The sequence below is a fragment of the Scatophagus argus genome, chromosome 17, assembly GCF_020382885.2.
Source record: "Scatophagus argus isolate fScaArg1 chromosome 17, fScaArg1.pri, whole genome shotgun sequence".
Classification (NCBI taxonomy): domain Eukaryota; kingdom Metazoa; phylum Chordata; class Actinopteri; family Scatophagidae; genus Scatophagus; species Scatophagus argus.
The window spans coordinates 10312505-10328545 of record NC_058509.1 but is presented as its reverse complement, the minus strand read 5'-3'; the positions used below and the strand labels follow the sequence as shown (position 1 = coordinate 10328545).

Below are 16041 nucleotides of genomic sequence, written 5' to 3'. Positions count from 1 at the left end.
CATATGATACAGTCAGCAGGTAATGCAATTTGGCACTACAGTGGTATATCTCATTAAATGTACTGTAATTGTAACTGTGATTGGTTGTTAAATGTGCCAAGGACAGGGAGGAAGGACATTTTATTTTTATTGTTTTTAACAGTTATGAAAACCTCTATATCATATGGCACCCCAGCGGCCTAAGGCTTAAAGTACATAGCACATAACAGCATCATCATCAAGAGTCATTGCTCCCCCTCTGTTTTCTACGTATCCCTCTACACTGACTGTCAAAAAGCCAAAAACTTTGTGTGTGAAAAGTCAACTTACTACCACGTAACCTCCAGGTTGAGTTTGATGGTCCCCAGATCATTAACGTCCACAGCCACCACCTGAGGCATGGCAGTAAACAGCTCCTTGGTCTCACAGATCACGCTGCCCACCAACATGTGTGTGGCCAGGCCTTTCAGCTCGGTCACCTGAGTGGAGCCAAAGACATCCTTTGTTTACTACTCAGGTCAGGAGAATAATTATTAAGACAATACAGGTTCTTCACCTGCTGTAATTAATCATGAGCCATCAGAATGAACACCAATCCGCCCTGGATATCTTGCACAAGCTGTAGATCTGATTGTTATACCGTCCTTTACTAAATCCTGCGCTGTGTTATCTTTAGTGAAGTACAAAGGTTTATCTGGGTTATCTGGATTTCTACAGTACCTTGATATTGATGAGGTCAGTGATGAGAGGCATGAAGACCATCTCGTCTCCGTCCCAACTCTGTCTGGAGTTCACCTCAATCCTTCCCTTCAACTTCCACCGCTGGCGACCATACCGCATGAAGATCTAAAGGAAAGAATATGAAGCCAGTGCAGAAAAAGAAAGTGGTAAGCCTGTAGCCAGAGAAAAGAAACAACTTTGACAGCCTCAAAGGATATAAGGAAAAACACAATTTTTCAACAATGGAGGACAAATGGATACATATTTTTCCACCAAACTTTGACTTGTATTTTTGTTTTACTTACTTACTTTATAGTATAAACTCTCCTTTGCTTTTGTCCTTTCGCTAAAATTCATATTCAGTATGAGACTTTAAGTTTTTTAATAGTCCTATATTCTATTAATATACAAAAGAACTTGCCTCATATTGGTCTCCAGGACAGAGTCTAGCAAAACCTGCCAAACCTGTCAGAGAGAGGAAACGTAATTTTTAAAAACGTTTGAACAGGATACAAAAGCAAAAAGCAAAGCCGAGCAATCTCTTTTACTTTTAGGTAACTTGTGATTGACAGCGAGTGATCGTGTAGCGCTGCAGTACGCATGGCTTTCAACATCCACATATCTTGTCAGGATCAAAGTCATGACATGATTAGATGTTAGCTCATCACCAACACACCGTTGTAAACATCACTGCATTCATGCCTCTTCTTTTATGAAGACTGATATGTGTAAAAGAGTTTACTTGTTTTCTTATCTCACCTTTCATTTTGATGTGAAACTCTCCGAGCAGGTTCTCCAGTTCGCTCTCAAACGTGCTCATGTTCTGTGAGGAGAAGGTAAAGGTAGGACTGATCACACAAACAGCCCTTTGTCACACGACACGAGAGCAACAATAGCAATCAAGTTATCTCATGAGACTTTGACAAAGCCAGTCAACACCAAACTGCACAGGAGGCAGCCGGCTGGTTGAAGCCCTCAGGACAGGTGATAACAGGTGCGCGTGTGTTACGGGGATTAAAAGCTCATTCTGTGAGTATTTGAAGATACATGTCAGTGTTTACAGACAACAGCGTAAGCAGTAATCAGTACCTGTGTGATCCAGGGTTTAATACATATTTGTTAGATGTCACATCATATCATTTATTCTGCTCTTCTCAAAAGTCAACGGGTCTAGCAATTTATCATAATTGCTATTAAATTCCATTACTGAACCATCTTAATTTTATATGATTTTGAGTACCTTCATGCAAAAAAATCATCAGATGAATTTCCAACTTCTGCTATTATTCCCCGTACACTGAAAACGATGCTCTCTGCAAGTACCTCAGTGTATTCCTTGTAGCGCCGGTTGACCTCTGCGATGCTCTCCTTGGTGCCTTTAGTGGAGGGAGAGGAGGAGAAGGCCTGCTTCATCCGGCTGGCACCTTCCCTCAGACGGCTCTGGATGCAGAAGGCCTCGTACAGCTCGTCCACCTGAAAGCAAACGTAGAGTTTGTCCATCTTGAACAATTGTTTCACAAGGACGAGCGTGTGTTCATGCACGAATTTTCCCGTTCATAAGCGTGCACACGCACGATAGATAAACCCGATAGATAAACCTCTGCGCTCATGAAAATAAAAGCCATGCTTTAAAGTTTGAAACCCTTCATGCTTTACATGAAAGCATCCCTGGGCAGGAAGTACACTCCTCAAAAAGTTCCAACTGCCATCTAAATTATTCTGAAACGTGTTCGCATCTCACTGGGATTCACTCATGGTTGGCCAACGCAGCTTTAGGCTTATGCAGTATTCAGTAACTTCTATTATCGGGCCTTCGACAAGAGCCAAAACAAGCGTTATAGAATGAAACACTGATCAAATGTCTAAAGAGATGGTCTGAATGACAAGTTAAAATGTGAACCGATACAGCTGGTATGTATCAGTGTAACCATAGCCTGCAGGGGCAGATGCCAATTCTGTCCCAGTAAACGACCCCGGTGGGACACTCCCAAAGCGGTGGAACAACAGACGGCGTTTATAGCTCATTTTGGAGACGTCTGCCTGACTTCAGTTTGTAGCACCAGCCTGACGTAACCCAAACCCACAGGGAATGAGTCCATCAACATCCAGCTGCCTGACTCTGGGCTGAAATGTTTGAACTTCAACTGGAATTAAATCATCAAGATAAGATGGTGTTGTAACCAGATCCACAAGAGAAAAAAAACAGGTCCAATTTATTATCAAACAAAATTCAAACACAGAAACCGAAACGCACTTTTGCTGAGTCACTCAAAGTAATTTTTCCCAGAAACCACAATCTACAACCGTCCTAATTCACAGCATCCTGTACAATTTTCTGGCTTCCTGAATTCACATATATCGCAGTGGCAGGCGGGCAAACAAAACACCTCTGATGAGCATCATCAAAGGGAAATATTACAGCCTGCCTGATGAGAGAGCTGAAATATTGATGTCTCATGCTCTTCATGGCTCTCATTAGGGAAAGTGGGAGAAAATGGGCCATTCGGGCTTGTAACAGCTTCTCTGAGTGTTTCTGTGTCTTTGTGTCCAACTGAACACTGTTAGCATGTTAGCATGAAGACTGTGACTGTGTATGTTTACATCAGCTTTTTTTTTTATTGGCAGTATACACATACACACATACACATACACACACTGAATTCATCTTCTGCATTTGACCCATCCTTAGTTGAACACACACATGCAACACCCGGCAAATTACATGCAGTGAAACACACACAGGAGCAGTGGGCAGCATCAAGCGCCCGACGAGCATATTGGGGGGGTTAAGTGCCTTGCTCAAGGGCACATTAGCCAGCTAATGAAGGGGGGGGAGCATTTTTCACATTAATCACTCCACCACACAAGCGTTTGAAATGCTGACCAACAGGAAGTCCTGCTGCTGTTGTCCAACCACAACTGTTATTCTCAGCTCTCCGACTGGTGTGGAGCTGGTTCAGAGTCATCAAATTTTTCCTGCCCGTCCGGTGGGGGAATCGAACTGGTGACCCTCCGATCACAAGGCATACATGTGTATGCGGAGCGTGTTGTTGCTGTGGTGGGTGGGCATATGATGCTAATGAAAGTGAAAGAGTTTTGCACTGGGATGTTTCTCTTCTTAAGGATGGGTAACATGGCCTGATGATGGTGTAATAACTCATCTTGGTACACATATAAAACAAAAAAAACCGAACCCAACACAATAGACACCAACTCAAACCAACCAGCCCCCTAAACGTCACCCCCAGCCCCCCCGACTGGGACCCAGCCTCGTCTGTTTGTGTGTCTGCGGTATGTGGTGGTTGTGGCGGGGCTGCAGCAGCTGAGCTGAGCCAGCTATAAAACACCCTCCAACCACAACTGTTATTCTCAGCTCTCCGACTGCTGTGGAGCTGGTTCAGAGTCATCAATTGACAGATTTCAAACATGTTTGTTTACAACGAAACAAGACGAAACATGAGCAGTGGATGCTGAGCTGAACTCAAAAGGAACACACATTCATCCAAGTGAACTCTTGCACTGATTAAATCAAGAAATACTCCGATATTGTCCTGTAAATGAGTAGACAACTACAATGAGTTATTCATTTGGAGAAAACTATGTGCCTCTGTACCAAAACTGGGTCTGATGAATAGCTATCATTCTTCTCAGGCAATCAGTAATCATATCATTATCAGCTAATTGAGCTATTTTTTGTCCCTAATTACAATATCCTCTTGCTGCCTTCAAGGAAATGTCCTTTTGAAGGTCAGCCAAGTTCCAGTTCAGAGGACAGCCGTCGGCATATCGCCACCCCTCGGGCACATTTCACCCCAGAAATGTAAAAGGCAAAACACAAACAAAGAACAGACCGAAACCTCAACAGAAGCAGATGAATGACAGCTGTGATTAAAAATATATACAAACGTTAACAGGAGAGAGAATGGGCAAATGAAAAAAGAAACTAATGTGTGCCTTTGCATACACACACCAATACACAAACACACACAGGTATATGATTTATATCTGGAATAAACTTCCCACATTTAATTCTTTCTTTATTTTGCCTTGTGTCAGTATTTTCTGGTTTTCCAAAATAATAAACTAAACATTTTGGGGTTTTGAAGTCCTGGAACTCCTCAAACAATATCAGTCATTTTCTGCATGGATTACAAACACAATGTATGACACCAGTGTGCTCATTTAAAGGGTTATTTCAGCATTTCGTCTCAATTAACTCTTACCAGATGCGAAGAGATTAAATGTAAACGTATTCTAAATTCAATCCTATATTGAACTCAGAGTCCCAGTATTAATTACAGCTGAGCAGGATGAGAAAACCTGCAAGGCTCAGAGACCCAGAGAAGGATTATGGGAAAATCTTTATTGGGGAATCAATTACTCCCAGGATTTATTTATTGAGGGTGAAATATTCATTTTCGTTCTTTTTTTGTGCTCTTAAGTCCCAAGCTAATCCTTGTAAAAATACTAAACAATAATACTTGTTTGGTGGCTTTCGTAAAGTATCGCTGTGAGTTTTAAAGGATTGTGTCTGAATCTACTGTATATCTGACTTTAAACTGTGGGATTTTAAATATGAGCAGAGAATCTTAAGGATATGGCCATTATCCTGGATTGTAGGCTACACACACACTTACACACACACACACACACACACATACATTTTCTGCCAGGGGGCGAGTGATTATAAGCAGATTAAAACAGGCGGGCCACATCAAAAAGCATCAAACACACAAGCCCCTCTCTGGGGATCTGTGGGCGTGTTTGTGTGTGTGTGCGTGTGTTTGTGTGTGTGTGTTCGTGGCAAGATTAGCATTCAGGAGAAGCAAGGAAACCAAAAAAGCATCTATATTAAAAATAATCACATGCAAAGTATTCACACTCATTCCAGATTGAATTTGGCACATGGATAACACCAACACACAATTTCTCTCTCTCTTGGGGGAAGAGAAAGAGCCTGGCAGCCACTCCTCTCACCTTCAATCAACGGTCACTCATCTCTGTAATGATGCCCTGATGAAACTAGTGAGTAACACACACACACACACACACACACCACAGACCCTATCCCATGCAGGACATCACAGGGGTTGTATTGCGCCACCTGCTTCCTCTGTGTGTGCCAATTACTGCTGGGACATCTGCAGGCAGCCAGCAGCACAAACAGGAACAAAAGACTGGACTGATGTGAGTCACACACACACACACACACACACACACACACACACACAGTAACAACTTGCTGATGGATGATTGTTAAGTCATCCCTCACGGCAGCCGTCCTGCACAAAGAGACACGCCTGTGGCACCAGCACTGACAAACACGTACACACTTTCTACAGCTCACAGCTGCTGAACAGAACTAAACAAAAGCTGTGAAGATTTTGTTTTACTGTCCTGTTCTGAGATGAGGTATAAGTCGTGTAGTTTTGCTCTTGTATATATGTGTAAGACACTGAAATGCACTGAAAAAAAATCCTTAACGGCTGATAATCTTTCATGTCAGGTGCCGGTGCATACAGCAATTCATGTTGCCATTTTCCTGCATATTGCTCGGCAGCACTTTTCATCTCTGAAGTTCAGATCTGAAGTTCTTATCAGTCAGTCTGACGGAACAAATGGATAAATAAAAGGTGATGGTGGTTCCTCCTCCTCCATGGACTTGCTGTTTTGTCCTGTCTTACATCTTACATGTATGTCTGGGCCACAGTTAGTCTGATAAAGGCTTCATATTGTTAACGGTATCAAAGGCTAATTAGAAGTTTCACAACATCTATTCACAACTAAAGCCACTCTTTATATAAGGAAGGAAGAAGGACTTTGTGGAATGTGTGTGTGTGTGTGTGCACGAGTATGTGAGACTTAATTTCCTGACCTTGATGCTTTTGTGGTTAATTCTCTTAGTTGGACACTCAACAACTGATCTCACTCAATAGCTATCGACTGATGATGAGGTTTGGAAAATGGACTTGTCCTGTAAGTGTTTGGTGTTTGCGTGTGTGTGCGTGCATGTGTGTGTACAAAGCCAATAGCAGTTATTGGGCAGGCATTGTACACTCTGTGGTTGTTAGTTGATCTGGCATTGGTATTAGTTTGATTTCTGAATCCAGTATGCATTTGCTTTTCCCTGCTTTATAATTAACTGCCTATTCACTTCAAATAAATAATGTATTCTTACAACTCCTGTTGCACAAGCACATTTCAGGTTGACATTAAGTCCAATGTTGTATCCAATGTTTTCAGAGCATCAAACTTATTGAAAAATGTTGTTTGAAAAATAAAAAATAAAAAATATAAAAATAACACAAAGATGCCAAGAGCAAAAGTTCAATTCTCAATACAAAGGTTTCAGGATTTATTCAAACTATTTTATCTCCAGCCAATACGCTGCACAATGTCAGACAGTCAATGAAAAGACGAGGCTTTAGCAAAGAAGCACTGATGTATATTTAGAATAAAAGAGCACAGAGAGTGCAATATTTAACTACTTTTTACTCACGCTTTGACATTTGAGGCTTTTTACCTGCCTGACAAGATAAATCGGGCACCCTTTCAAATATTTACAAGTGCATTTGAACCTATTTTTGCACAAAGCCTGAAGAGCTTCATGTTGGATGTTAAGTAGAAAGGCTTTGAGTGTGTTTGTTTTAACTGCATCCTGAGACAACCTGAAAAGGCAGAACAAGCACTGACTGTCCTTGTGTTATTTCTCTCTAACCAAAGACAAAATGGAGTATGTATGCATATAAATTTCCTGAGTTTCTTCATTTCACCAATTTTCAGTCTCATCATAAACCCATTCTATGTTCCCTCCATCTTGACTCTGTCAATCACTCCACACTGTAGCCTAGTAACTGCCCTGACCCAGATTGACTGTTGCTTTAAATCCTTCAGAAACACTTGAGCTAATCTGTCCAAGTGCTGTCTTCCATCACATTGTTCTGTTGGTCTATTGACATCTGAAAGTAAGTTTTTAACATCAGTCAGGATGTAATTGAACATAAAGGTTAAGGACATCCAATAGATGGCTCCTGAAGACTTCAAAGGCTTCATCTTTGGGTAACCTTGGTTGTCTCTGTAGCTGTGCTGTTGTTTGGCTGTGTGTATTGTGACTGCCTGCTGTCATGTCTGATTTGACGCACAGCGAGGGAGACCATTACAGGACTACAGAAGGGGACGTGGAGGAAAAGTCACAGTTCTGTAGGACATTGCAGGGTATTAATGTCCCCAACTGGCAACCAGGGTGAAGGCTACAAAAGGTTATATAGAAAAAAAGTTTTCCTGCTTGGCATTAAAACAGTAACACAGGAAACTTTACGAGTGTATCAACACAACAACCAGAGTAGAATACCACCGTCAAATGGAATAGCACAGAAATGCAGAAATCAAATCACACTAAAGACTCAAAGCACAACCATGATCAAGTTGTTTTGTCATGAATGATACACTATATAGTCAAAAATATCCAGGCACACCTCTTTATGGGGATGTTTCTCAGGGGTTGGGCTCGGCCAGTGAAGGGAAATCTTAATGCTTCAGCATACCAGACATTTTGGACAATGCTATGCTTCCAACTTTGTGGCAACAGTTTGTCGAATGCCCTTTTCTCTTCCAGCATGTCTGTGCCACTGTACGCAAAGCAAAGCTCCATAAAGACATGGCTGGATGAGTTTGGTGTGGAAGAACTTTACTGACCCACACAGAGCCCTGACTACCTGAATGAGGAAAAATTCTCACAAACATACTTCAAATCTTGTGGAAAGCTTTCCCAGAAGAGTGGATGCTGTTGGAAGCTTGGTGTAATGGTCAGATACTCCAATACTTTTGCCCATATACTTTCACAGTGCATCACATCAGTTCTTACCTTGCTCATGTGAAACTCCAGACGTCTCATATACCGCTCGATGGTTTTGATTTGCTGCAGAAAGACAGAAAACACAATAACTTACTACGGCCTATGAAAACACAGCCACTTATGGTTTAAAGCTGCAAACATAATGACTTCTATGTCTACACTACCGGATATAATTAGGCACAGTTTTCAAGCCATAGTGTGCATGTTAAAAATGACATTTGTACCCATTAATGATCGAATGTAGGACACAAGTTGGCCAAATGTTGAGCTAAATGGTATGTGTTGTTTTTATATTTCAAATATCTCACAGCTTATCCCTCTCAAGATGCCTTCTCTTGTCCCATCACAGATTTTCTCTTTCATCCCTTTTCCTAAATCCCCCGTCTTTTTTCTGCCTTTAGCCATTTTTTCCCTCCTTTTTTTTAACATCAAAGATTACCCCCAGCACACATCAAACTTGGAGCAGTTGTTAAAGTAGACCCCTCCTCCATCAGCTCACCTTGTCAAGATCGTACAGCACACCCTGGAGAGAGAAAACACACACACACACACAGTTAGTATAGAAAGGCAGCACAGCTGAGGCTGTTTAGGTAATGCAAAGCAGACTGTAGCTGACTGGCATTAAAAAAAGATCCTATTAAAACACCCTTTGCAGTGACAGCCTTGACTCTTTATGTGTATATGCGACTGTGTGCATGGTAACTAATGTGTGCAAATGTGCAAAATTGTGATGCTAACATTAATAATGTATGTAATACATTACGAACAAACTAAAAAATAAAATATGCCTGAAAAGTGCCAGCTACTGAAATTTTTGTTCTTCATTCACACATATTTGCAAAGGCATAAACAACACAAAGTAAATATACATACATGGAAACAACAGTGATTAAATGCTTGCATCTGTAGCTTTTGTCAGCTGATGATTACATTAGTGACTGCCACAGCATGGCCTTGTTTAAAGTAAAAAACAAAAAAAACAAAAAACAAAACAGTATCCACTTTTAGAGTTCCTCAGCTTCATTATACACAAGATTTGTATGACTTAAAAAATACTCATCTGTGAGGGCAGGCAGATGTTGTTACCTTTGGACAGAGCCAGGATAGCTACCCCCCCAAGTCTTTATGCTAAGCTAAGCTAACTGTCTCCTGGCTATAACACAGACATGGGAGTAGTATCAGTCTTCTCATCTAACTCGTGGCAAAAAAATCAAACAGGCATATTTCCAGAAATAAAAAGGAATAAACTGTTGTGTGAGTGTAATCTGATGTGTAGTTTCTCACCAGGCGAGAGTTTCTCTTCATGTCCTTCATCAGAGACATGAGTTTGTCCAGCTCTGTTTGGTGAACTTCAAGATACTCACTGCAGGACCAAAAAAAAAAGAAAACAAGCACAGTTTTATACAGATTTAAAAAGATTAAACTTTTATCGACCTCTGTGAGAGATTTAAAAATAATATGCATATAATGACAGAAAATGGCATATAAACATTTATGAAGTAATGTAAATATAAGCAGGAGAACAAGGGCTATAAATGTACATATTAATGAAACAGAACAATATTTATGTACTGAAACCACAGATGTCTCAGTAAATGATCATCTGGAATATCTGATGAGTTTATGTACTGAAGAGGAAGACATTTTTCATTTGTGACATGTGTGTACACGGTGTGTAGGTGTGAATGTGAGTGCGGGTTACTCACTCCAGGCCTTGTTTGAGTGCAGTGTAAACCTCCTCCAGTCGTTTGGGCTGCGGCTCTCTGGAGTTGCTGCCTCCCTTGTGTCCTGACAGGTGGGGCTTCTTTGGCTTGGACTGAGGCTTCTTCTGTACCGCCGAGTTTCCCATGAAGGAGTTACATCTACAGACACACAAGGAAGCACACAGACTTAAATCACAACACTTAAGTAAGTTTTCTTCTTTGTGGTGATACTGAAAATAATTTTCAAACACAAAAACACATTGTGATTCACATTCTTGAAGCAAAGTAGCAGGATAAAAGTAGACTATCTCTTCAAATAAACATCAACAGAGATGTCTTCACACTCTTTACTTAAGTAAAAGTACCAATGCAGCAAGGTAGAAATACTCAAATATAAAGTCTTGCATAAAATAAATCTTCTTAAGTAAAAGCACATTTACCAAAATGTAACTTCAAGTATTACTTTAAAAGTTCTACTTATTTGAATTTTTACTGAAATGAGACCATGAGAACAGATTAGAGTGAAAAAAAAATACTATTTGGCGGAGCTATAAACAACTCAGACAAGTGAGATGTTTTATGTAAGATTTTATAAAAGTTAGAAAAGTTAGTTAAAAAAAAAAAAAAAAAAAAAAAAGTTTGAGAATCCCTGGTTCACAGTAACTGACACAACCACAACACTACACCTCATATGTAATATTGAGCCCTGGGATCCTGATAACCAGGTCTGCAGCTGCATACAATAATGTAGCGTTAGATGAGGTTTTCCTGTCATTTCACAGCATCCTGCACATGCCCTGGAGCAAGCCCCAACACGAACATGTCTCATTTGTCTGATGGAGAGGGCTTGCCGAGTGTGTTCACGCCGAGATGACTCTGTCACACAGGACTGACACATTTACCCTACATATTATTCAAATGATGTCAGCACAAATGTGTCAAACACACACACACACACCCAGTCAACCTCAGTGGTGAACGTCTTCATCAGTCACAGCGGTGTGTCAAATCACAAGTATGGACACATATCTGTGAACACATGCAGATATGTGCTTCACAACCCCCACTTTCTGTGTCTGTGACCTTACACAGGCTGCCATTTTTCTTCTGCTGGAGTGAACTTACAAACACTCCCCATCACACTCGTGGCAATCAATGACATTTAAGTGTTCTTCACTCAATTCCCCACAGTGGTTGACAAACAGCTGTGTGACTCAAGGGGGGAAGCAGAGTTCATTAGTAATTAGTTGATATATTTGTATAAAAGGCAGCGATAAAGGCTCCTTTAAATTATATCACATAGGTACAAAAGTGAAGGCCAGCAGCTATCAATTACTGTCATGAGAAATTTGTCTTCATTTTTTTCAGTCATTCGGAGTGTAAAACAAAAGAAAACGCAAAAAAATTTCCGTCACAATTTTTCAGGTTTCATCAAAGGTCTTATTTTGACCAGTATGCCAAAATATTCAATTTACTGTAATGTAAAATAACAAAAAGCAGCAAATTCTCACATTTGTGAACCTGAAACCATCAAATGTATGTATGTATGTAAATTGTTATTTTTTAGATGAATTCTCTCTCGAGTTACTAATTGATAACAAGTAACTGTTGTAGCTCTTCAAATGTGCAAACCATCAATTCATCTGTCTTATCGTGATTTCTCAGAGCAATAGTTAATATCTTTAAAAGCTAAACTCAAAAACAACTAGATTTATTATCATATAAAACAGAGAAAGGCCAGCCAATCTTTTTCTTTCACTGGGGCCAACAATGCACAATCAAACTTATTGATTGGGAACTACATTAATAGTTGCAGCACCACAATTAATTCTGGTTTCTGAGTTCAAATGAACAAAAATGTTCCTCCACATAATACCCACCTCACATCAACCCATTTTATGTTTTGCTCATCTTACCCACTCATGCACATTTCAGCCTTTAAAACCATTATAGAGGCAGCTTACAAATGACATTTCCCTTGACTTAATGAAACGATACTAGAATTATCTCACGGCGACAACCAATTCCAACGCCCGACAATTTGGAGCACATCGCGTCTTGCTGCATGCCAGGGAACGCAGCACTTGTTAAGCTAAGCTGCCACAAATGTAGGGCACCACTGAATGAGAGCGCTGCGTAGCCTTGGGGTCACGCAAGCTGTAGCGTAGAAGGGTCTCTTGGTAGGGACACACACACAATCACACATATGCATAGATGCAAACACAATTCCATACCGACTAAAAATTGTGATTTTGGAGCCTTGCACACAAACTGCAAAGCCTGCAGTGTGTGTGCATGCATGCGTAAAAGCACACAAAACACGCACAGGGGTACACACATGGAAAGTTCTTTCTCAATAACACCAACACACACATACACTAACACACTCCAGTGGCCTCAGAAGCCAGCTCTCTGTAGCTTTCCACCTCGCTCATTATCAGAACGGCAACAGTCGCCCACACGCCCGAGTCATTCCGACCAATTAGCCCATTCAAAGCCTGAGCTGAGAGAAAAGAGGGGGAACAGTCTTCAAATAGGTTCCCTCAGCAGGACCAGGGACCAGGCATCGACAGCTGAAAATCTAAGATATTTCTAGAATGTGAGAGAGCTTTGTCTTGTGATGATGGAATGAGAGCTGTCACAGATGAGTCAAAGAAGGAGGAACACAGATAAAAATCTTATCAGTCTCTAACTTTTTAGAACCAGCTTCCGGCTATGAATGTGAGAAGTATCCAGAATCTGAGATCACTTTGTGATTATGCAATAGAGTGCTGATCCCCCCCTCCCCAGAGTTCATTTCCTTTATTTTTTAGTTCCTTGAGAGTTAGGCCTCATTCAGACCACATTGGGTGTTGTGCCGAAAACGTTAGTATTCCCATTCACTTTGAGTATGAGTAGAGCGTTGAGGCTGCGGTGGTGTTAACGGTAATTTCCAAATTTAAAAAACAAAACAAAACAAAAGACCGTAGCGGGAAGTTGAAAGATGGACCCAACTTTTGGTGAAACATGACCCGACATCACACTGAAGCGGCCAATCACATAAGCCAGCAATCAGAATGGAGGCTGGAGAACAGTATTGCTGTTAAAGCAGTTTACAAGCTGCTCAGTGTTTGTATTGTGCTGTTTGGTGCCTCAAACAAGATCGTACCGGAAAACCGCATGAGCTGGGAGCAGAAATAGGCTGGTAACAGTGTGCTATCTGGGTGCAGTTTACAGACCAAGCGGTGACACTTTCTCACTTATGTCCACCCACACTGTGTGACATGCCTGTTTCAGCCTAATGTGGCTGTACTGTGACATGCTCAAAGTCATGAAGACTGGCACCAGGTTACTGATCAGTATTTCTTTCTTTCTCTCTGAATGATGTTTTTAATCTAGGCCTACTTGTAGTGACGGGATTTCTGAATGACGTTTTAGTAAAATGCCCTAAAGTGGCAAGCAAATAAAACTTTTGGAGGACTTTTAACAACTCTCATGTTGATGCCGAAATTGTGCGAGGCAGGTTGCACTGTTCCATAGGGTTGCTCGTTTTTTTAAGAAGATGTGAATGACTAGGAAATCACTATGGTATCTGCTTTATTAGATTTCACATGTAATCTGAGGCCACTAGTTATGTAAAAATGTTGTAAGATTTAGAGTGGACTTTGTCTCACTGCTCTTAGCTCTACAAGTTAGATAATTTCATGAAAAGAACAGCTGGTATCCATATTTAACAGTCCATGCAAAACAACAAATAATTTGTAATTTCTGTTGTAGTGAATCTTTAGGAAAGTATGTATTTATCACTGAATAATAAAGGTGCAAGGGAGGAGGAGGAGGAGCCTGTGTGAGAAAATAACCCTAATGATGTCATCAGGTAATTACAAAAATGAGGGTGTGGAATTTGGAAAACAGTGGCATTTATCAGACAGAATCTAATGACAAATGCCATAAAGTTGCATTATGGGATATAGGATTCAGTATCTCTTGACAATATCTCTTCTGTCTCTTGCAACTTCACAGAAGCACTAGAGTAAATTAGTGGAATACCCCTTTAAGAACAGCATATAATACAATGTCTCTTTAATATATGGTCTACTGTTCATTCCATGGCCCTCGTTAAATGTTGACATATTACTTAAATAGTAATTTGAAGAGCTTCACCTCCAAATCAATACTGTTTCCAAAGATATGACACTTGTAAAAATCAGTCTGCTGTGTTGTGTGTGTGTTTCAAATTAAGTCATTCAATCATGCCCTGACCTGAATTGTTGGTAACAACGGATTAACAGATTTAAAGACTTCTGCTTACCGAGAGCGTCGCTCCTGCAGTGTGCTGAAGCCCGCAAAGGACTGACTCCTGATTATACCATTTGGTCCCCCAGGGGAGTGGGTGCCAGCCGCCATGATCTCAGGGACACGGGATGACACACCTGAAGAAAAGAAATACAGATACATACAGATCACACATCCACTGACAATAACCATGTGTAAAAGAATTCAGGATCGGGGTCAGTAACACATCACGAGTACAACAAAAGCATCTTCTAGACTTGGTTAACACCCCAGTCATGTCAACAGAAAGGTTAACTGGAGTGCAGACAGCATTGTATAACGCAGAACAAAGTAGACAGTGTTGGTGAAGCTTGCCATGTATGATGTGAACGAGCAGCATTCAGAGCTTGTGCTAACATGCCTCGTCTCCTCTGGCCTACCATTCAACTGCAAACATACCTCAACTGTTACCGCGTCATGTTTTCTTTCCTAAGGCAGGTGTCACAAAACACGACTCCTCTCGCTTTCCTTTTAAGCGCAGTGTGTACTTTGTGCATATTTCCTATTTGAACTAAGATTATAGACTCCTATAAAATGCAATTTGTCAGACCGACAGCTGTCTAAAAGCTATAGATGAGTCACAAGCAGATGTTACTACTTAATTGAGGATTTGACCAAACATCTCCCATAGAATTCAAGGCAACATTTGTCTGGTAGAAATCTAATTTATATGCAATAAATTCCAGGAAAACCAATCCAAACCATCCAACGGCTGAGTTATCTAATCAGTATCTTCTAGATAAGCCATCATTTCTCACTGTGTCTATATTAAGCTGCAGCTGCCTGTCAGGTTTGAGACTTTTAGAAGCTGGAGAGGTGGACTGACTCACGTGGTCACTTGGGGAACAAGCTGAAAATAGACAAGAGAAATGTACACGTAAAGCTATCAGATGGTGATGTAGCAGAGATGAAGTGGCCAGAGGCAAGAATCCATTGAGATAATTAAATCACAGCCTCAATCAGTATGTTGAGATTTTGTCTGGATAATGGCAGCAGGTTGGTATTTAAACCTAAAGGGCAGTTCACCAAGAACTGCTTAAAGACAGACAAAGCAGGGATTCACCAATCTGCTGCAGTACTAGCTCCAGTACCAACCCTATTAAGCAGATCAGGGCCTACTCTGTCTTCTGTGCCTCAGCAACCTCTGGTCCCATGTTACCTGTGAGTTTCATGCAGTAAGGTGCACAGACTTTAAATCTGAGGAAAAGATATCAGCACGATCTGTGAGTTGATTTATGTGCTGAAATACTTTCCCAATTTCTCTTTAAGTTTTGCTAAATTGTGTTCTTTAACCACAAACTATAACAGAAATGAAAATAATGTACTGTATGAAAGATCTATTTGCATTAAATTATATTTTCATCTGGATGTTATGGCAACAACACGATTGCAATTTGCAAGGGTTCAGAGGGGAGGGAGAGGCAATGTTTTAACATAACAAATCATATTAGAGAGATAAAATATTAAATC

The 16041-nt window shown here is 40.7% G+C and overlaps 1 protein-coding gene across 3 annotated transcripts in view; it reads right to left on the bottom strand.

The window, feature by feature from the left end:
* ripor2 (RHO family interacting cell polarization regulator 2) overlaps positions 1-16041 on the bottom strand; it is a 52741-nt gene that overhangs the window by 6250 nt on the left and 30450 nt on the right. For all 3 annotated transcript variants that reach the window (XM_046418293.1, XM_046418294.1, XM_046418295.1), the window contains exons 2-11: positions 14549-14669; positions 10261-10416; positions 9839-9917; positions 9054-9077; positions 8564-8617; positions 2023-2172; positions 1459-1522; positions 1121-1164; positions 700-825; positions 310-458 (exon numbers count right to left, since the gene is read on the bottom strand). In XM_046418293.1, coding sequence (XP_046274249.1) covers positions 310-458; positions 700-825; positions 1121-1164; positions 1459-1522; positions 2023-2172; positions 8564-8617; positions 9054-9077; positions 9839-9917; positions 10261-10416; positions 14549-14669 — 967 coding nt within the window. The remainder of the gene's footprint in view (positions 1-309; positions 459-699; positions 826-1120; positions 1165-1458; positions 1523-2022; positions 2173-8563; positions 8618-9053; positions 9078-9838; positions 9918-10260; positions 10417-14548; positions 14670-16041) is intronic.